Source organism: Cyprinodon tularosa, unplaced genomic scaffold (assembly GCF_016077235.1).
Source record: "Cyprinodon tularosa strain WSP-4 unplaced genomic scaffold, ASM1607723v1 ctg363, whole genome shotgun sequence".
Taxonomy (NCBI): Eukaryota; Metazoa; Chordata; class Actinopteri; order Cyprinodontiformes; family Cyprinodontidae; genus Cyprinodon; species Cyprinodon tularosa.
The window spans coordinates 669,911-692,129 of NW_024039078.1; the positions used below are offsets into that span (position 1 = coordinate 669,911).

Below are 22,219 nucleotides of genomic sequence, written 5' to 3' on the forward strand. Positions count from 1 at the left end.
TTTTGTGTGTAATGTATGTTAAGTGTGTTTAGTGTTTCGCAAATCACTGTGTGTAGAGTTTTGCAACAAATGTGAGGTTGACAATGTGCTTATAGTTGTGCAAATATGGGCTGATGTTTTGCTTCTTGAGTGTAAGGTTTTGCTAATAGTGTACTACTTTTAACTTTAGTGTGTAAGCAATCCAAAAAAACTGTATTTTTTTCTCAGAATTCTGACTTTAATCCCAGAGGTCTGACTTTTTTCTCAGAATTCTGACTTTTTTTTCCAGAAATATTACTTTTTCTCAGAATTCTGACTTTATTTTTCTCTCAGATTCTGACTTTAATCTCAGAATTCTGACTTTTTTTTTCAGAAATATTACTTTTTCTCAGAATTCTGACTATTTTTCTCTCAGATTCTGACTTTAATCTCAGAATCCTGACTTTTTTCTCAAAATTCTGACTTCTTTTCCTCAGAAATATTATTTTTTTCTCAGAATTCTGACTTTAATCTCAGAATCCTGACTTTTTTCTCAGAATTCTGACTTTTTCTCAGAATCCTGACTTTTTTCTCAGAATTCTGACTTTTTTTCTCAGAAATATTACTTTTTTTCTCTCAGATTCTGATTCTAATCTCAGAATTCTGACTTTTTTCCTCAGAATTCTGACTTAAATCTCAGAAGTCTAACTTTAATCCCAGAGGTCTGACTTTTTTCCTCAGAATTCTGACTTTAATCTCAGAAGTCTAACTTTAATCCCAGAGGTCTGACTTTTTTCTCAGAATTCTGACTTTTTTTCTCAGAAATATTACTTTTTCTCAGAATTCTGACTATTTTTCTCTCAGATTCTGACTTTAATCTCAGAATCCTGACTTTTTTCTCAAAATTCTGACTTCTTTTCCTCAGAAATATTATTTTTTTCTCAGAATTCTGACTTTAATCTCAGAATCCTGACTTTTTTCTCAGAATTCTGTCTTTTTCTCATAATCCTGACTTTTTTCTCAGAATTCTGACTTTTTTTCTCAGAAATATTACTTTTTTTCTCTCAGATTCTGATTCTAATCTCAGAATTCTGACTTTTTTCCTCAGAATTCTGACTTAAATCTCAGAAGTCTAACTTTAATCCCAGAGGTCTGACTTTTTTCCTCAGAATTCTGACTTTAATCTCAGAATTCTGACTTTTTTTTTCAGAAATATTACTTTTTCTCAGAATTCTGACTATTTTTCTCTCAGATTCTGACTTTAATCTCAGAATCCTGACTTTTTTCTCAAAATTCTGACTTCTTTTCCTCAGAAATATTATTTTTTTCTCAGAATTCTGACTTTAATCTCAGAATCCTGACTTTTTTCTCAGAATTCTGACTTTTTCTCAGAATCCTGACTTTTTTCTCAGAATTCTGACTTTTTTTCTCAGAAATATTACTTTTTTTCTCTCAGATTCTGATTCTAATCTCAGAATTCTGACTTTTTTCCTCAGAATTCTGACTTAAATCTCAGAAGTCTAACTTTAATCCCAGAGGTCTGACTTTTTTCCTCAGAATTCTGACTTTAATCTCAGAAGTCTAACTTTAATCCCAGAGGTCTGACTTTTTTCTCAGAATTCTGACTTTTTTTCTCAGAAATATTACTTTTTCTCAGAATTCTGACTATTTTTCTCTCAGATTCTGACTTTAATCTCAGAATCCTGACTTTTTTCTCAAAATTCTGACTTCTTTTCCTCAGAAATATTATTTTTTTCTCAGAATTCTGACTTTAATCTCAGAATCCTGACTTTTTTCTCAGAATTCTGTCTTTTTCTCATAATCCTGACTTTTTTCTCAGAATTCTGACTTTTTTTCTCAGAAATATTACTTTTTTTCTCTCAGATTCTGATTCTAAACTCAGAATTCTGACTTAAATCTCAGAAGTCTAACTTTAATCCCAGAGGTCTGACTTTTTTCCTCAGAATTCTGACTTAAATCTCAGAAGTCTAACTTTAATCCCAGAGGTCTGACTTTTTTCCTCAGAATTCTGACTTTAATCTCAGAAGTCTAACTTTAATCCCAGAGGTCTGACTTTTTTCTCAGAATTCTGACTTTTTTTTTTCAGAAATATTACTTTTTCTCAGAATTCTGACTTTATTTTTCTCTCAGATTCTGACTTTAATCTCAGAATTCTGACTTTTTTTTTCAGAAATATTACTTTTTCTCAGAATTCTGACTATTTTTCTCTCAGATTCTGACTTTAATCTCAGAATCCTGACTTTTTTCTCAAAATTCTGACTTCTTTTCCTCAGAAATATTATTTTTTTCTCAGAATTCTGACTTTAATCTCAGAATCCTGACTTTTTTCTCAGAATTCTGACTTTTTCTCAGAATCCTGACTTTTTTCTCAGAATTCTGACTTTTTTTCTCAGAAATATTACTTTTTTTCTCTCAGATTCTGATTCTAATCTCAGAATTCTGACTTTTTTCCTCAGAATTCTGACTTAAATCTCAGAAGTCTAACTTTAATCCCAGAGGTCTGACTTTTTTCCTCAGAATTCTGACTTTAATCTCAGAAGTCTAACTTTAATCCCAGAGGTCTGACTTTTTTCTCAGAATTCTGACTTTTTTTTTTCAGAAATATTACTTTTTCTCAGAATTCTGACTATTTTTCTCTCAGATTCTAACTTTAATCCCAGAGGTCTGACTTTTTTCTCAGAATTCTGACTTTTTTTCTCAGAAATATTACTTTTTCTCAGAATTCTGACTATTTTTCTCTCAGATTCTGACTTTAATCTCAGAATCCTGACTTTTTTCTCAAAATTCTGACTTCTTTTCCTCAGAAATATTATTTTTTTCTCAGAATTCTGACTTTAATCTCAGAATCCTGACTTTTTTCTCAGAATTCTGTCTTTTTCTCATAATCCTGACTTTTTTCTCAGAATTCTGACTTTTTTTCTCAGAAATATTACTTTTTTTCTCTCAGATTCTGATTCTAATCTCAGAATTCTGACTTTTTTCCTCAGAATTCTGACTTAAATCTCAGAAGTCTAACTTTAATCCCAGAGGTCTGACTTTTTTCCTCAGAATTCTGACTTTAATCTCAGAAGTCTAACTTTAATCCCAGAGGTCTGACTTTTTTCCTCAGAATTCTGACTTAAATCTCAGAAGTCTAACTTTAATCCCAGAGGTCTGACTTTTTTCCTCAGAATTCTGACTTTAATCTCAGAAGTCTAACTTTAATCCCAGAGGTCTGACTTTTTTCTCAGAATTCTGACTTTTTTTTTCAGAAATATTACTTTTTCTCAGAATTCTGACTTTATTTTTCTCTCAGATTCTGACTTTAATCTCAGAATTCTGACTTTTTTTTTCAGAAATATTACTTTTTCTCAGAATTCTGACTATTTTTCTCTCAGATTCTGACTTTAATCTCAGAATCCTGACTTTTTTCTCAAAATTCTGACTTCTTTTCCTCAGAAATATTATTTTTTTCTCAGAATTCTGACTTTAATCTCAGAATCCTGACTTTTTTCTCAGAATTCTGACTTTTTCTCAGAATCCTGACTTTTTTCTCAGAATTCTGACTTTTTTTCTCAGAAGTCTAACTTTAATCCCAGAGGTCTGACTTTTTTCCTCAGAATTCTGACTTAAATCTCAGAAGTCTAACTTTAATCCCAGAGGTCTGACTTTTTTCCTCAGAATTCTGACTTTAATCTCAGAAGTCTAACTTTAATCCCAGAGGTCTGACTTTTTTCTCAGAATTCTGACTTTTTTTTCAGAAATATTACTTTTTCTCAGAATTCTGACTTTATTTTTCTCTCAGATTCTGACTTTAATCTCAGAATTCTGACTTTTTTTTTCAGAAATATTACTTTTTCTCAGAATTCTGACTATTTTTCTCTCAGATTCTGACTTTAATCTCAGAATCCTGACTTTTTTCTCAAAATTCTGACTTCTTTTCCTCAGAAATATTATTTTTTTCTCAGAATTCTGACTTTAATCTCAGAATCCTGACTTTTTTCTCAGAATTCTGACTTTTTCTCAGAATCCTGACTTTTTTCTCAGAATTCTGACTTTTTTTCTCAGAAATATTACTTTTTTTCTCTCAGATTCTGATTCTAATCTCAGAATTCTGACTTTTTTCCTCAGAATTCTGACTTAAATCTCAGAAGTCTAACTTTAATCCCAGAGGTCTGACTTTTTTCCTCAGAATTCTGACTTTAATCTCAGAAGTCTAACTTTAATCCCAGAGGTCTGACTTTTTTCTCAGAATTCTGACTTTTTTTTTTCAGAAATATTACTTTTTCTCAGAATTCTGACTATTTTTCTCTCAGATTCTAACTTTAATCCCAGAGGTCTGACTTTTTTCTCAGAATTCTGACTTTTTTTCTCAGAAATATTACTTTTTCTCAGAATTCTGACTATTTTTCTCTCAGATTCTGACTTTAATCTCAGAATCCTGACTTTTTTCTCAAAATTCTGACTTCTTTTCCTCAGAAATATTATTTTTTTCTCAGAATTCTGACTTTAATCTCAGAATCCTGACTTTTTTCTCAGAATTCTGTCTTTTTCTCATAATCCTGACTTTTTTCTCAGAATTCTGACTTTTTTTCTCAGAAATATTACTTTTTTTCTCTCAGATTCTGATTCTAATCTCAGAATTCTGACTTTTTTCCTCAGAATTCTGACTTAAATCTCAGAAGTCTAACTTTAATCCCAGAGGTCTGACTTTTTTCCTCAGAATTCTGACTTTATCTCAGAAGTCTAACTTTAATCCCAGAGGTCTGACTTTTTTCCTCAGAATTCTGACTTAAATCTCAGAAGTCTAACTTTAATCCCAGAGGTCTGACTTTTTTCCTCAGAATTCTGACTTTAATCTCAGAAGTCTAACTTTAATCCCAGAGGTCTGACTTTTTTCTCAGAATTCTGACTTTTTTTTTCAGAAATATTACTTTTTCTCAGAATTCTGACTTTATTTTTCTCTCAGATTCTGACTTTAATCTCAGAATTCTGACTTTTTTTTTCAGAAATATTACTTTTTCTCAGAATTCTGACTATTTTTCTCTCAGATTCTGACTTTAATCTCAGAATCCTGACTTTTTTCTCAAAATTCTGACTTCTTTTCCTCAGAAATATTATTTTTTTCTCAGAATTCTGACTTTAATCTCAGAATCCTGACTTTTTTCTCAGAATTCTGACTTTTTCTCAGAATCCTGACTTTTTTCTCAGAATTCTGACTTTTTTTCTCAGAAATATTACTTTTTTTCTCTCAGATTCTGATTCTAATCTCAGAATTCTGACTTTTTTCCTCAGAATTCTGACTTAAATCTCAGAAGTCTAACTTTAATCCCAGAGGTCTGACTTTTTTCCTCAGAATTCTGACTTAAATCTCAGAAGTCTAACTTTAATCCCAGAGGTCTGACTTTTTTCCTCAGAATTCTGACTTTAATCTCAGAAGTCTAACTTTAATCCCAGAGGTCTGACTTTTTTCTCAGAATTCTGACTTTTTTTTTCAGAAATATTACTTTTTCTCAGAATTCTGACTTTATTTTTCTCTCAGATTCTGACTTTAATCTCAGAATTCTGACTTTTTTTTTCAGAAATATTACTTTTTCTCAGAATTCTGACTATTTTTCTCTCAGATTCTGACTTTAATCTCAGAATCCTGACTTTTTTCTCAAAATTCTGACTTCTTTTCCTCAGAAATATTATTTTTTTCTCAGAATTCTGACTTTAATCTCAGAATCCTGACTTTTTTCTCAGAATTCTGACTTTTTCTCAGAATCCTGACTTTTTTCTCAGAATTCTGACTTTTTCTCAGAATCCTGACTTTTTTCTCAGAATTCTGACTTTTTTTCTCAGAAATATTACTTTTTCTCTCTCAGATTCTGATTCTAATCTCAGAATTCTGACTTTTTTCCTCAGAATTCTGACTTAAATCTCAGAAGTCTAACTTTAATCCCAGAGGTCTGACTTTTTTCCTCAGAATTCTGACTTAAATCTCAGAAGTCTAACTTTAATCCCAGAGGTCTGACTTTTTTCCTCAGAATTCTGACTTTAATCTCAGAAGTCTGACTTTAATCCCAGAGGTTCACTGACAAAGATGTGAGGTGTTTAGGAGGGCCAGTAACACATTGGTGAAAAATGACGGAATTAGGTGACTTTTTACATCCCCTGGTGATGCTATTTCATTAATGGAAGGGCAGAAGGTGATTAAAACAAGAGAGCTAGTTTAGTGTCTAAAACAGACATGGCTACAGCTTGATGCTAACATGTTTGTCAGCTGTCAGAATTCTGAGAAAAAAGTCAGAATTCTGACTTTTTTCTCAGAATTCTGACTTTTTTCTCTTATCATACTGAAATAAAATTAAAAAATCAGTTAAGTTTTTACATTTTTTCAGTGGCCCTAATCCTCTTCCCCAACAATGAATCCCTAATGTTAGCTGCTTAGTTACTGTTTTACAGATTTCAACATTGCTATCATTATTATTATTTTTAAATGCTACTCAAAATAAGATATTTAATCATGGGTTAAAGCTGATGTCGTATGGATAAAAACGTCAACCTTACCTTAAAAATAACACTTTACCTTAAACCTTGGCTGAAAAATAAAACAAATTGTCTAAAAAAGGGAAACAAGTTTTCCAAGCAACAGGCATTCAAATTATATAAAACAACTAATGCATTTTTTATTTGCTCTCAGTTAAATAATGTCAACAAATATATTCAAAGAATAGTCCAAGAAATGAGCAGAAATGGAAAAAAAACAACTATTATACTGTATATTGCCATCGAATATAACAACTCATACAAGTAATTATTGTATCAAACATCCTCAAAGGTCCAGAATTTCATTGGTTCTATGCAGACGATGACAGTACCTCTGTCTGAAGTCAAAACATTACCCACACTGCTTAAATACTGCGGTCTAGTCTAATTCCTTTAAAGCTCAAAAAGAAGAATGTTTGATTCAGCTCAGGTGGGAGCGGCTTCAGAGGCCTGGGTCCAACTTTGGCTGACAGGTGGCGCTAGAGTTTAAAACATCAGTCCATTAGAGGGCCGATCAATCCATTAAAAGAGGAAGAGAACATAAACCAAAACGCCTCAGGAACACATGGACTTACTGCAGTTCCGCTAATGGATAATCTAGAGAACAAAGCACTGTCATGTTCAGATCTATACAGAAGTAATGGAAAGCTGTACAGAGATTCTCGTCACCAACGGACATTAAAAACGAAACTTTGTGAAAAAAACCTTTGACCTCTAAGAGGATAAAACCCTAAAATGAAACATGAGATAGGTATTCAAATCCCCCCTCCCCCCTCTTTTTGTCCCTAGTTACCATCACGCCATGGCGAACAAAACATATGTAACAAATGATGGTGCCATTTTTTTTCTCCATCTTTTACCAATGCTGATCAGATCCTCTTTTTGTATCTAATGGGTGTTCATGCAAATAGAGGAAGCCAAGTTCAGTTTGCTTCTATACTTTTACAGCTGTATGAGGTGATTGTAGATGGTTAGCAGTCTTGGTTCTGTTTGGAACCGCCTCACTCGGTTGGCTATTTTTATTTGAACATTTCCTAGAAGAAAAAAAAAAATACACGGTTTACATTGTGTATAAAAACATTTCAAAGTCAACCAACGCAGTTTCGATGAGTCAAATCCAGTGTGCTAGCTGTAGAGCAGTGCTTCAAGAGGTTGACTTGGTTTAAGGGGGGCGACTTTCCGTCCAAAACACCTACAGTAGACAGCAGGTAGACGGTTTTCCCCGAGCACTGTTCAACATTCAGGAAAAGAATGAGATTCCAGTCCAGGAACCTCCCGAATCCATGTTTCCATGACAACTGGGGTAAAAAAACCTAAAACAAATGGTAATCAGGAAACCCTTTTTTTTTTTTGGTGGTCTGGGATGCAACTTGGCAGATGCCTGGACCAATGGAGACCTACAGTCTGCAAATACTTATTCACCAGAGTTCGAGAACGTTTCATCCATCTCTACTACTTTTGTTCATGCATTCGTCTAAACAAAACAGCCTTTCTCTGCTCTGCAGGACTGTGGGTCAGTCAGCTGTTGCATTCCCTTCCAATGGCCATCGTGTACAATCCCATTTTTCCCCCCAATGGCATGGCACATAACTGCGTTTAAAACCTTTCTCTGTCCAGTACAGTTCAAAAGTTTCCAGAAATGCCTCATCCACTCTATATGAGGTTCTCTGTTCATAGCGTGGTATGAGGTCACTTTAGAGCAGTCCTTAGGCGGTCTTCTTGAAGGAGCCGTTCAACTCTCCAAGGTCTGTACAAAGTCAAACATCCCACCAACGTAAAGGGGTAGCACCTGAACGGTGATTCTACCAGATGTCAGAGCTTAGTTCTCTGCTGGTGAGCGGTACGAACGTGCTGTTGAGGTGGAGGTCTGGCTTCTTCCCAAGCGTACTGCTCTGAGACACCTGGCAAACACAGAGACACACGTATCATTTATTGGTCAAACAACTAAAAACAAACTACAGTAACACAAAAGAAACAACAAGATAGCTAGATATTCAATGCTTTATGCGCAGACATCCGTGACAAAAATCATATCCCTTAAACTTTTTCACATTTTGTCACATTTACAACCAAAACTTTATATATTTAATTGGGGTTTTTGTGACAGAACAACACAGAGTACTGCATGATTGTTATTAAGAGGAAAAATGAGATATGATTTGAAATTTTCTACAAATAAAAACTTGAAAAGTAAGGCACTTTAAGGGTTCCTAGAATTTAGTAGAATGGGAGGCAGATCTTTTAGTTAGCAGGCTCCTCTCCTGTGGAACCAGCTACCAGTTTTAGTCTGTAAGGCAGAAACGCTGTCTACTTTTAAGGCTAGGCTTTTCAATAAAACTTATAGTTAGAGTGGCTCAAGTTATCCTGAGTTATCAGTTATGCTGCTATAGGCTTAGACTGCTGGAGGACATAGGGACTCCTTTTCCTCATTGTGCTTCATTCTATTTCCATTCTCCACTCTGCTGTATTTGCTAATTTCATCTCTTTATGCTTTAAACACTCTCAGCCTTTTCTCATCATAGTAGCTTAATCTGGTCTCTTCCTGTTTGGCCGTGACTCCATCCTGGAGAGAAATATCAGCTGTGTTGCTGCCATCAACATCTTACAGGTGCTGGTCATAAAATTAGAATATCATGAAAAAGTAGATTGATTTCAGTAATTCCATTTAAAAAGTGAAACTTGTATATTATATTCATACATTACATACAAACTCATATATTTCAGATGTTTATTTTGTTTAATTTTGATGATTACAAATGACAACAAATGAAAATCTCAAATTCATCATATCAGAAAATTAGAATATTACTGAAGACCAATAAAAACAAAGGATTTATAGAAATGTTGGCCAACTGAAAAGTATGAACATGAAAAGTATGAGCATGTACAGCACTCAGTATTTAGTTGGGCCTCCTTTGGCCTGTATTACTGCAGCAATGCGGCGTGGCATGGAGTCGATCAGTCTGTGGCACTGCTCAGGTGTTATGATAGCCCAGGTTGCTCTAATAGTGGCTTTTAGCTCTTCTGAATTGTTGGGTCTGGTGTATTGCATCTTCTTCTTCACAATACCCCATAGATTTTCTATGGGGTTAAGGTCAGGAGAGTTTGCTGGCCAATTAAGAACAGGGATACCATGGTCCTTCAACCAGGTACTGGTAGCTTTGGCACTGTGTGCAGGTGCCAAGTCCTGTTGGAAAATGAAATCTGCATCTCCAAAAAGTTGGTCAGCTGCAGGAAGCATGAAGTGCTCTAAAACTTCCTGGTATGTGGCTGCGTTGACCCTGGACCTCAGAAAACACAATGGACCAACACCAGCAGATGACATGGCACCCCAAACCATCACTGACTGTGGAAACTTTACACTGGACTTCAAGCAACGTGGATGAAGTGCCTCTCTTCTTTTCCTCCAGACTCTGGGACCTTGATTTCCAAAGGAAATGCAAAATTTACTTTCATCAGAGAACATGACTTTGGACCACTCACCAGCAGTCCAGTCCTGTTTCTCTTTAGCCCAGGCAAGACGCTTCTGACGCTGTCTGTGGTTCAAGAGTGGCTTGACACAAGGAATGCGACAGCAGAAACCCATGTCTTTCATACGTCTGTGTGTGGTGGTTCTTGAAGCACTCACTCCAGCTGCAGTCCACTCTTTGTGAATCTCCCCCACATTTTTGAATGGGTTTTGTTTCACAATCCTCTCCAGGGTGCGGTTATCTCTCTTGCTTGTACACTTTTTTCGACCACATCTTTTCCTTCCCTTCGCCTCTCTATTAATGTGCTTGGACACTGAGCTCTGTGAACATCCAGCCTCTTTAGCGATGACCTTTTGTGTCTTGCCCTCCTTGTGCAAGGTGTCGATGGTCGTCTTTTGGACAACTGTCAAGTCAGCAGTCTTCCCCATGATTGTGTAGCCTATAGAACTAGACTGAAAGACCATTTAAAGGCTTTTGCAGGTGGTTTGAGTTAATTAGCTGATTAGAGTGTGGCACCAGGGGCCATCAATTTTGAACCTTTTCACAATATTCTAATTTTCTGATATGATGAATTTCAGATTTTCATTTGTTGTCATTTGTAATCATCAAAATTAAACAAAATAAACATCTGAAATATATGAGTTTGTATGTAATGTATGAATATAATATACAAGTTTCACTTTTTAAATGGAATTACTGAAATCAATCTACTTTTTCATGATATTCTAATTTTATGACCAGCACCTGTATGCTGTGTTCACACCGAACGCAGCAGAAGCCGCAGAAGCAGCGAGTTTACATACAAAGTCAATGGTTAACGCGCGTCAAGGCGCAGCAAAAGGTACCGCGGCACGTTTTGAGCAGCAGGCAAAGCGCGTCTGAGCAGCTGAAGCATCGCATCGGGAGCGTTCAAGCATATGACAAGAATAACCCGCTGCTTGAGATGGAAAAATTTAACTTTTGCTGCTCGGCGCGCCGCATCAACCAGTCAGAGAAGCTGATCTGGGAGCTGGCAGGGAGAGAGACACATCGCTGATGATACAGAGCGCTGTGATCACTCCTCTGAAACAGCTTATTAACGCCTAAATTAACTTAAAATGCTGAAACCTGCCGACAAAGTGTGTTCGCTTTTATTTTCCTGGTGCCTGCGGTTTGGATTATGTACATGAAAACCGCCTTCCAGCCGCCGCGGCGAACCACAAGGAGGCGACCGGTCCAGAGGCTGCTGTTGAATGGGATTCCTACTGACAGTGTATGTGGGGTTCTGAAGGGCTCCGACAGAAATCATAATGGAAGGCAGGATGATAATCTGGATGAACTGACTGCAATGATTAAGTTTTCAGGTGGATTTTCTCACTTAAAAACATTAAAACTACTTTATTCCCACTGATCACAGCAAATATATCTGCAAGGCCAAGAAAGGATAGTGAAGCTCCGTCCAACGTGCGTCACACACACTTTGTCACCGCACAGCCAGAGCAGCAAAGCTGCTTCAGCCGCGCGTCAGAACTAACTGGTACAAGCAGCAAAAATGAAGCAGCAGACACGATTTTGCTGCTCCTGCTGCGTCCGGTGTGAACGTAGCGTAATGTAGTATATGATGGAGTTGGGCCTGTTTTTCAGTCTTCAGTCCTGTTGCTCTCCTAGAGTATCACTATGTCTCTATGGGCTCAGCTTTTAGTGTGACTAACTGGATGTGCTCTCTTTCATCCCTTTCACATGAAAACTGGCTCAGAGCTATTCTACCATTTTCTTTTCTATCATAGAACGTATATCAGTGCTTCTCTGTTCTTTTTTGTACGTCTGATTCTCTCTCCTTGAAACCCCAGTTGGCCTCAGTAGAAGGCCACTCACACTGGGCCTGGTTCTGTTGGAGGTTTCTTCATGTTAAAAGGGAATTTCTTTTCCTCCACTGTCGCTACAAGCATGTTTGGTGTGAGGGATTGGTGTCGAGTCAAAGACACAATGCAAGTAAATATCTACTGTCTCTACATGCTACATGCATCCAGGAGGATCGTGTCCTGCAAATTTTTCCATAAATAGAAATTTTTTTATCAATTTGATCTGGTTGAATTGACTCTGTAAAGAGCCTTAAGATGACATTTGTTGTTAATTGGAGTTATAGAAACAAACTGAACTGAATTATATAGCTTTCCTACACAGTGTGACACTATAAATTATAGAGGCTATTGTTTTTTCCCATGTTTTATTACCGTAAGTTTAAACAGTTCTTCTGTCACGATAAAAACTAATCACCTTTATGATGAAAGTAACAAGAGTTTAGAAATAAAATAAGAGCATACAAACAGATGATACTTCACAGAGAAAACTTTAACCGTCGGCATTGACTCTCCTTGACCTAGAACACTGATTATTAGTATTAGTATCTCGGTATGGCTGGAGCCAGTGATGCCTCATCATTTACAAACAACATGTGTATGATGCAATGATGTGATGATTTAGCAGGGTGTAACCCTGTAGATGTATAATAGGCTTATTTTATATGCTATTCAGGGCTGCTCTTCTTCCTGATGAAGAAAGCCCAGTAAGGCTTGCTGTATGTAACCAGAGCCATTTCTCTGGTATAAGATTAAATTCTGCCCTGTGATAGACAGCCGACCTGTCCAGGGTGGACCATGCCTCTCGCCTTTAGACAGCTGGAGATACCACCAGCACCCCTAGCGACCCCAGCTGGGAGAAGCATGACGGAAAATGGATTGACGGAAGGTTAAAATCTGTTTCATTCTGTTAAACCTGGCTATAAAAATATTGAAAAAAAGTTTGTGTTTGATGTGTGACAAAATGTGAAAAAATATGGAGGGCTATGAATACTTGTCCATGTTGCTGTTTATAATCATCCTTTCTCATTTTTGTAAAACAAACACATATTTTAGCCTTTATAAAACAAAACTTTTTTTCTTTTATCTTCTCTTATCCAAACGGACCTCTTGTTCCCAACTGAACTGCTCTCAACCCCTGGGGAGAGAAGAGGGCTTTTGTTTTTATTTCATTTAAACTCTGAGCACAAGAACATAACTTCATTCACAGATAGTCTGTGTTGTAGGTGGATGTTTAGACGTTGTCTAGGGGCAAGAAAAACTATGAAATGCAGGTTCTTACCTGCCCGTTAAGCAGCGTCATAGGGATGTTGCAATACACATGACGCCCCCCAGGGCCCAGGGTGGAGAACTGCACCGTTGAGGGAGGCGGGAGGGGTGGAGACATAGAAGAAGGCTGTGGAGGAAGCTGGAACTCGTAGCTGCGACAGAAGTGCCGCATTTGGGCTGCTGTAGCGGTGTGACCCCCTCCTAATGGCAAGGTCATCTGGTTGTAGTCAGGGATCTCCGTTGCCAAGGCAACCTGCTGGTTAAAAAGGGCGATTGAGACTTTTAACTTCCTCACCAGGATTGAAAAAAAAACAATCAAGTAGGTAATCAAATAACAAAATCAGGAAAATCCAGATTAACAGGAGACATTTAAAAAATCTTAAAACATTTTAAAACAAGAATGGATCCATCAGATGAATAGAGAGCCACTTATTAGAGAACTGACTACAAAAACTGAGCATCTATCTAAATCTCACAACCTTAGATCAGCCAGAAATACTGTTTTTTAATCCTGTTTTGAGAATAATATACCAAGAAAAAGCTGATTTTATTCACTAAGACAATTAAACTGGAGAATATATATCATGATATCAAAAATAATATATGGTGCAAACTTTTGTCCATTATTAATGCAAAAAAACATGCTTTGTAAATGGAAACAAAAAATATGAAACTTTGCTGATTTCTGTAAAAAAAAAAATCAGATTTTATTTTTTAGCTTCCTCTTTTTCAGATTTTAATGATTTTATAACAATTGAGTTCTTTTAAATTGTGTTTTATAGATAACATTCTGTTCACTTCAAGCCCCCCCCCAAAAATGCTGGAGTTTCACCAATAAAAGGCAGCTTATAGAGGCTAACACTGGTGTCTCATAGGCTGTTGTTAGCGATGGATAGGCTGACATTAGCACTGAATAGGCTGGTGTTAGCTTTTTATAGCATGATATAAGCTTTAGTTAGACTGGTGTTAACTTTGGTTAGCCTGGTAAAAACACTGGGTAAGATGGGATTAGCTTTGGATAGGCTGGTGTTAGCATTGGATAGGCTGGCATTAGCATTGGATAGCCTGATATTAGCTTTAGTTAAAGTGGTGTTAACTTTGGTTAGCCTGGTGATAGAGCTGGGTAAGATGGCATTAGCTTTGGATAGGCTGGTGTTAGCCTTGGATTGGCTGGCATTAGCATTGGATAGCGTGATATTAGCTTTAGTAAAACTTGTGTTAACTTTGGTTAGCCTGGTGATAGCACTGGGTAAGATGGGATTAGCTTCGGATAGGCTGGTGTTAGCCTCAGATTGTCTGGCATTAGCATTGGATAGCCTGATATTAGCTTTAGTTAAAGTGGCGTAATTTTGGTTAGCCTGGTGATAGCACTGGGTAAGATGGCATTAGCTTTGGATAGGCTGGTGTTAGCATTGGATAGCCTGATATTAGCTTTAGTTAGACTGGTGTTAACTTTGCTTAGCCTGGCAATAGCACTGGGTAAGACCACATTAGCTTTGATTAGGCTAGTGTTAGCCTTAGATTGGCTGGTGTTAGCATTGGATAGGCTAGTGTTAGCTTTGGATAGGTTGGTGTTAGCATTGGATGGGCTGGCATTAGCATTGGATAGCCTGATATTATCTTTGGATAGGCCAATGTTAGCATTGGATATACTGGTGTTAGCACTGGATATGCCAGTTTTAGCATTGGATAGGCCAATGTTAACATTGGATAGGCTTGTATTAGCACTGGACAGGCTGGTGTTAGTATTGAATAGGCTGGTGTTAGTAATGGATAGGCTGGTGTTAGGATTGGGTAGGCTGGTGTTAGCATTGGATACGCTGTTGTTAGTGTTAAATAGCCTGATATTATCTTTGGATAGGCTGTTGTTAGCATTGGATATACTGGTGTTAGCACTGGATAGGCTGGTGTTAGCACTGGATATGCTATTGTTAGCATTGGATAGGCTGGTGTTAGCACTAGATATGCTATTGTTAGCATTGAATAGGCTGGTGTTAGCACTGGATATGCTATTGTTAGCATTGGATAGGCTGGTGTTAGCACTGAAGAGCATGCCTTGGCTGGCAGAAGCCTTAAGCCATTTCTCAATATGCTTACTTGTGCGTTGTCAGGTGCTCCTGAAACATCATCACCCTCAGCTACAGCACTGTTCCAATTCACAGGAACACAAGACCAAGAACAGACAAGATCCCTGGTTGTTGTTCTTGTTGTTTACCCAGCATGCATCAGAGCAGACTTGAGCGTTCTCCAACCTGACAGCTCATCTAGCATGCACCGTGGCACAACCACTTCCAGAGGAGAGCTCATTATTAATTAGTATTTTAAGTCTCCTTTTCTGGTGCTGTGTTTCTATAAAAGTACATTTAAAGATAATTTCAGATGAGAAAATTATCCTTTTTTTCTTCACTAAATGGCCCATTTACTGATTCATTGCGTGATTTAAAGAACATTTCTATCGTTGAGAGAAGCGTGGCAACCAGTGAAGCTCAGAGGCTAACAGCATCCAGGGTATGTTTCTCTTCCAATAGACTCAGATTTGTTCTGCATGCTCCCATTCTCCCCGGGTCCATACTTTCCTATTTTCTTGTGAAGAACATACTTGGTGTGAACACAAGTAAATACTCGCATTCTTGTCAACTGAAAAACTGCCTTAATTTTCAAGACATTTTATAAGTGACACCAAACTGTAAGAAGGTAGAAGTATTATGAAAATGGTATGCAGAGTTTACCTGGCACAGTTCTATATTCTGCAACAGATAGGGCTTACATCGACTTTTACTGACCTGATGATGGCCATGGCGGTTCTCATTAGGGGGCGCTAGAGAGGCAGAGGTGGTTGTCATGGCAATAGTGGAGACAGTAGTCTGTAGGTCGCCGAATAGGCCCTGTTCACCAGAGTCCATTACCTGTAAACAGAGAAGAAAGGTTTTTTCCCTCGATAAGGAGGAATTCCAGAGTAATTGATGCTGAATTACATCATTATAGATTCTGAACAACAAAAAGACAAGTTAAACAAAATTATGACAAAAACGGTTTATAAATCACCTCCTCCTAAAAAAAAAAAATCCACGTGAGGAATTTAGCTTATTTTCTTTACTGTCTAAATGCTCCTGACAGCAGTGCATTGTTGGGTAATGAGGAGGATGGATGACTGGAATGTTTCACTATTTTCTAGATTTTCCCTCAAATTGAATCGGAGCAACTTGTTTTCATTCCCTGTCAAAGCTTCACAATCATGAATAACTGCAGACTTGAGCAGGTAAATATTTACCTACTAAGATCATCAAATTGCATATACTCCTTTTACATGTCTCAGCTGTGAATACTATAAATACCTGAGCTTTTAACAACATTCAGTGTTGAGATTTCAACATAAACATTCCCTCAGTGCAGAGGGAAGTATTTATTTGCTAATCAGGGCATCCATCACCTGAGGTGGGAACACATGGTAAGCATGTACACTACTGGCTCACTGGGATTCAGATTTTAATATATAACCTATGCTTAGCAGACATCTCAAAGGCTATCTGTCTATAAAAAGTACTGCCCCCGGAAAGAGGCTAACCAAAGCATGGTTCATCCAAAGCTGCTGGAGGAACAGCTCTTTATTACTCAATATAACATTTTCAACTGTAATAGAAACATGTTAGAATAAAAACAGCAATATTAATGATAACAACAATAATTATCATCTACTGTTACCATATTAAAGGTATTTCAGGCTAAATAAATAATGGTATAAGCAAAATAATATATTCATAACACATTTAGACTGAAAAAAAAACTACAGATATTCAATCAGCTCCTTGAGATATTTGTATCTTTACGGTGATAGTTTAACTCCTCCCCGCCAGTAAGTGTTGCGCTTGCATTCACCCTCTCCAGTTCCATTTTATGGTGGCCCACTGGAGTCAGCAAATGGCAAAATCCAAAAGCCACAAAGGAAGTGAAAATGAAAGGAAAGTTGTCCTGAAGCAGAAGCCAGTTAGACCCAGTAAAGCTCTCTGTTATAGACTGTCATGGATGAAAGATGAGGGCCGTTGGCATTCTGTTGTGACGGCAAAATCAAAGCCCTTTGAACCAATTTGACACAATTGGCCAAAACTGGACACCGTGCTGAATACATTTGATAAAGTTTAGAATGGCGGTATCTGCTGGATAGTATCAGAACTGCAGTTGAGCTTGTGTCGTATTATCTGTATTAGTGCATGGTTGAACTTATTTGTTCCCTAATAATAGTATTAATAATGATAATATTAATAAATAAAAACAACAAAACAAATGTCTGACCTGTAAACTTGTAACATGACAAACAGCCCTTCAGATGCATAAAAGCTATGTGACAGTGTGTTCCTGCCACTATGCCTCCCAATTATGATGCGTCCTAGCTTCTCAACCACACATAAACCCGTTTGGCTGACTGGTAAACATCCATGACATGCCCCTGGCAGACTGTGCGGTCAAATCCCACACTGTTGCATTCCTCGTTGCATGTATATATATTGGGTGTACATATATATATATTGGGGAGTGTTGGCCTAGTGGTTAGAGCAGTGCACTTGTGCTCTGAGAAGGTTGCAAGTACCAGGTTGGATCCCCCACAGCCTGCACTCTGGGTTCCTGAGCAAAACACTTAACCCCTAATTGCCCCTGGGCGCTACACAATGGCAGCCCACTGCTCCCCAAGAGGATGGGTTAAAATGCAGAGAAGGAGTTTTCCCATTGTGGGACAATAAAGGGATTTAGTGTCTGTATCTAGATTTGTGTGTGTGCAGAGGGATTTGTCTGTCTGTACGAGCATCTGCAAATGTGTAAAATAACTTGTGTGTAATTGATTTGCAAATGTATGAAAAATCCACAAATCTGTGTTCAGATATACAAATGTGTTTTAAGATTTGCAAATTTGTAAATCAGTCTGTAAACACACAGTCACTTAAGTCTGAAGTATTTTCACTTCAACACCCAGAAATTCAGAAAATCATTGGTTAGAAGTAAAGCAGTTTATCGGTTGGTTCTCTTTACACATTTTTTGCTACACTTCTGCTGTGTGAGATCTGAAAATGCGCAGAGAGGATCCATATGGGTAATATCTGGATTTGCTGCCCTGAGCGCAGGCTTGCAGGCTTATGCCGGCCGTTTATAACAAAATCAGCTTTCCTGACCATCCCTAATTACTTCTAAGATATCAATGAAAAAGTTTTGACTTGGGAAAACAAAATTTTGACTATACCAAATGATACTTTAAGACGAAGTGTGCTCCTGATGTCCAGTCTGCTCCGTAGCTTTGTTTTGGTCGCTGTAACCGCAGAAAATCCCGCTTCACAAAGATAGGATGTTATAGATAGGTTGAGTCTTAACCTGTGTCAAGAGGCACAGATGCACCGACTGATGTAATTGGGAGAGAATACCGCAATTTTTTATATTTTTCAAAATAAAACATCACTCAGACTCTGATCATCGATAAATTATTCTGTGCGGCCCGGTACTAAATGACCGACAGACGGGTACCGGTCCGCGGCCCGGTGGTTGGGGGCCGCTGCTTTAAGATATCTGAAATTATATTAGGACTAGTAAAAATAACAATTCAAGATAACCATCACCTTTTGGAGAGTTAAAATGACTTTTGAGATATCTTAAATGGCATCGCCTGGTTTATCATTTAAAGTTTCACACTTGTGGATTATAATCAAGATATCTCAAGGTTAGTTTTGACTAGCAAAAACACTATTTATTGATATCTGAATTACGAAATAGGCCCCTAGTGCTGTCACTGAACTGTCCTAACAGGTGCCTGCAGTATGTAGGGCAGATGTTATACTGCTGGCTTTTCTTGAAAAAGTTGTTTCAAAATGCCACAATATAGAAAGAACTCAGCAGTATGGGATGTGCAGAGAACAAGAACTCAAAGGCTGTAAACTCAAAGGCTGCTTCAAAAATATGCCGTGAATTGCTGCAGGGAAGTTCGTTCGAAGCTGGATTATTAAAGCTCCGCTGAGTTAGCTCGACCTGTCTCACAGTTGATCCGATTCAGGAGCTCAGATGCCGGCCAGCCGCTCTCTGTTGCTCCCTCTTCTCACCATATTTGAGAGTGTAGATGGTGTGACGTCTGCTACATGTCCACTGACCAGCATTAGGAATGCAGCTGCTGCTGTAGATACACCACATTACCCAACAAACCTCATCTTTTGCTGAAAACAGTCTACATAAGCTCAATCTTTACTGGGTTTAACTGGCTTATGTTTCAGGAATCTGCTTCAGTGTAACTTCTGTTCTGCCTTTTGCATTTTGTGGAGCCCTCTTGATCACCTTATGCTTTGTTTCCCAGCCAGTTGCCAGGTATGCTAAGGCTAAAGTTAACCAAAAACCTCTTGCTAAGCTAATGTTAACGAAATATGTTTGCTAATGCTAACACAACACCTTTGGATAACCCAATGTTAACCAAACACCTCTTCCTAACCTAATGCTAACCAAATATGTTTGCTAATGCTAACAGAACACCATTGGGTAACATAACGTTAACCACACACCTCTTGTTAACCTAATGCTAGCCAAATGTTTTTGCAAATGCTAACAGAACACCTTTGGGTAACCTAACGTTAAACAAATACCTCTTATTAACCCAATACTAACCAACTGTGATTGCTAATGCTAACAGAACACCTTTGGGTAACCTAATGTTAACCAAACAACTCTTATTAACCCAATGCTAACCAACTGTGATTGCTAATCCTAATAGATCACCTTTAGGTAAACTAATGTTAACCAAGCACATGTTGCTAACCTAGTGCTAACCAAATGTTTTTGCTAATGCTAACCGAACACATTTGGGTAACCATATTTAAACTAAACAGCTCTTGCTAACCAAATACGTTAGCTAATGCCAACAGAACACCTTTGGATAACCTAATGTTAACCAAACACCTCTTATTAACCCAATGCTAACCAAGGGTGTTTGCTAATGCTAACAGAACACCTTTAGGTAACGTAATTGTTAAAGAAAAATGATTATTTTTAGCTTTTAATACAGTTAATCTTATGGCATGTGTAAACACTCTCACTTGAACATATTTCTTAATTTTGAATAAGGCTGTGTTAATGATTTAAAACTACTAATGGGTAAGTATTTAGAGCACCAGGCCATAGAATGAGTATCTCCTGGGGGGTGAATAACAGTTAAGCCTGCAGGAGAGATTTCTGCTTGGTTTACAGAAGGTCAAAAGTCTTCCAGAATAAACAACCAGGGATGGTGTGAAACTGAATCAAGAAAAAGGCCCCCGCATTCCACATCAATTCTGTGGAAGCTTATCTTGTGTTTTATGACCCTAAGAATTCTAGATGCCAGGACAAGCTATCCGCCTTTTCTTGTTAAAACAAAGAAGCAAATGACCCCAGATGTTTGCAGTAAATAAGGGGAAGCTCTAGGCAGTGTCAGAGATGGCGTCTGGTTGGAGGACCGAGGGCCAGCCCTTTTTGAATGGATTAGATACAAGAGGATAAAGCTTTCTAAATAGAAGTTACAGATCAGATTTTGCTCTTGCAAACTCTCCAAAGATGTCTTGTACGTCTTTGCTTTCTTTCCTCCTATGTCAGGTAATGGAATGTATGTCTCTGTTGTTCTGCAGTTTCTGGTGTAGGTTTGTGCATTGTCTTATTTCTAAGTTTATGCATTGTCTTATATTGGATTAAACTCTGTATTTCTGTGACGTTAACACGCAATGTTGGTTTTTATTACCAAGCGCAGCTCGCCGGGTGGACCTGGAGAGGGAAGAATGAGAAGCCAACCTTTTTCCAAAGTTAACTGTTATAATATTTTCTTCCTTAACAATTGGGGGCTCGTGCCGGTTCTGGAGTCTCGGCGGGCGGCTGTTTGGTCCTGATTGATCCGTTTCGGCCCGATGCTTCGGTGTGGTAAGACAGTATTTGATTATTTTTTAGTTGTCTGAAGCGCCGTGTGGTCGGACCGGGGCTGATTTGCTGTGTGCGGCCTCACAGAATTCAGAAGCTGCAGGGGTAGATACAATCCCTCCTAAAAGAGTCAGTTGTTAAAGGATTTGAATAAATACACATTACAGGGAACTGTGGCTAGTTCAAACAGAGCCTTTACGTTAACTCTGACTTAAGCTGGGTTTTTTAAAAGAAGGTTTTGTTGATTGATTAATTAATTAATTAATTAATAAAGATTAATTTATTCTTTAGCCCTGAGGAACAATGCCTGTGCCTCTAAAAAAGAATTTCGGGTGTCTGTGTATTAATTAGCAGGGGCTTGTATCAGCCCGGAGATTTCGACTCATCTCCAGTGGACTTATAATTATTTGGGTTAATTGGATCGAGTTGTATCACTCGTGGAAAATAAAGGACTAATAGCAGGTTGGATCACCTTTCTTTGGCACCCTTAATCGGGTTGCTTATAGTATAAAGGACTAAGATAAATTATTTGATTTAATACGGGTTCAATCGCTCTCCCCAGCTGAAAAAGAAAAAAACCTTTTATCACTGGGCGGATTGAGTGATCGAATAAACTAAATTGAGGCTTATTTTCGCCTCGAGCTTGACCCAGCTCTGTAGTGTAGGACTGAGAAGTTGAAATGAGAATAAAAGGGGTTTGTAACAGTGAAGTTGGAAAATTAAAAGATGCGTCATACATTCTTGTAGCCGGCTCCTGACATTTTCTTTTCTTTTCTGTCTTTTCTTGACTGAACTACGACGTTGTCTAAGTTTCTGTGTTTTGTATGTTTCTTTGTGTTTGTGTGCGTGCTTGGCTGCGGGTTGATCTATTGCTGTGTGTCTGTCTCCCCCCGTTATACTGTAGCCTATGTTCCACCACGCGCTGCTGTCTATTCGTCTGTCTGTGTCTGAATTGTGCTGAGATTGTGCGGAAGTGATTTGTGTTTCAAGATTGTGTTCTGAAATATTGTTAAATATTTTTGCTGGATGTTGTATTACTAACTTTCTGTTAAAATGTGCTTCTGTGGGACAGAGGTGTCTCCGTTTTGGATGCAAGTTTTGTTTCACAGCAGGGGGATTGATTGACCCCCCCATTTGCATTTTGGGGGTGCTTCAGTTTCCAGCTCACGCTTTCAGGATTCTTGGATTTTGATGTGAATTACTTTTAGAACTGTGTTTTGTGTTGCAATGAAAAGTACAAAATAACAG

General features: G+C 37.7%; 1 protein-coding gene across 2 annotated transcripts in view; it reads right to left on the minus strand.

Moving 5' to 3' along the window:
• Nucleotides 1-6,609: 6,609 nt before the first annotated feature.
• The window catches only part of il1rapl2 (interleukin 1 receptor accessory protein-like 2), a 690,042-nt gene continuing 674,432 nt past the window's right edge, over nucleotides 6,610-22,219 (minus strand). The window contains exons 16-19 of one of the 2 annotated variants that reach the window (XM_038295944.1): nucleotides 15,850-15,972; nucleotides 13,080-13,322; nucleotides 12,905-12,935; nucleotides 6,610-8,390 (exon numbers count right to left, since the gene is read on the minus strand). In XM_038295944.1, the coding sequence (XP_038151872.1) occupies nucleotides 8,302-8,390; nucleotides 12,905-12,935; nucleotides 13,080-13,322; nucleotides 15,850-15,972 (486 nt within the window). In that variant the 3' untranslated portion in view covers nucleotides 6,610-8,301. The remainder of the gene's footprint in view (nucleotides 8,391-12,904; nucleotides 12,936-13,079; nucleotides 13,323-15,849; nucleotides 15,973-22,219) is intronic. The other variant, XM_038295945.1, reaches the window with a different exon arrangement.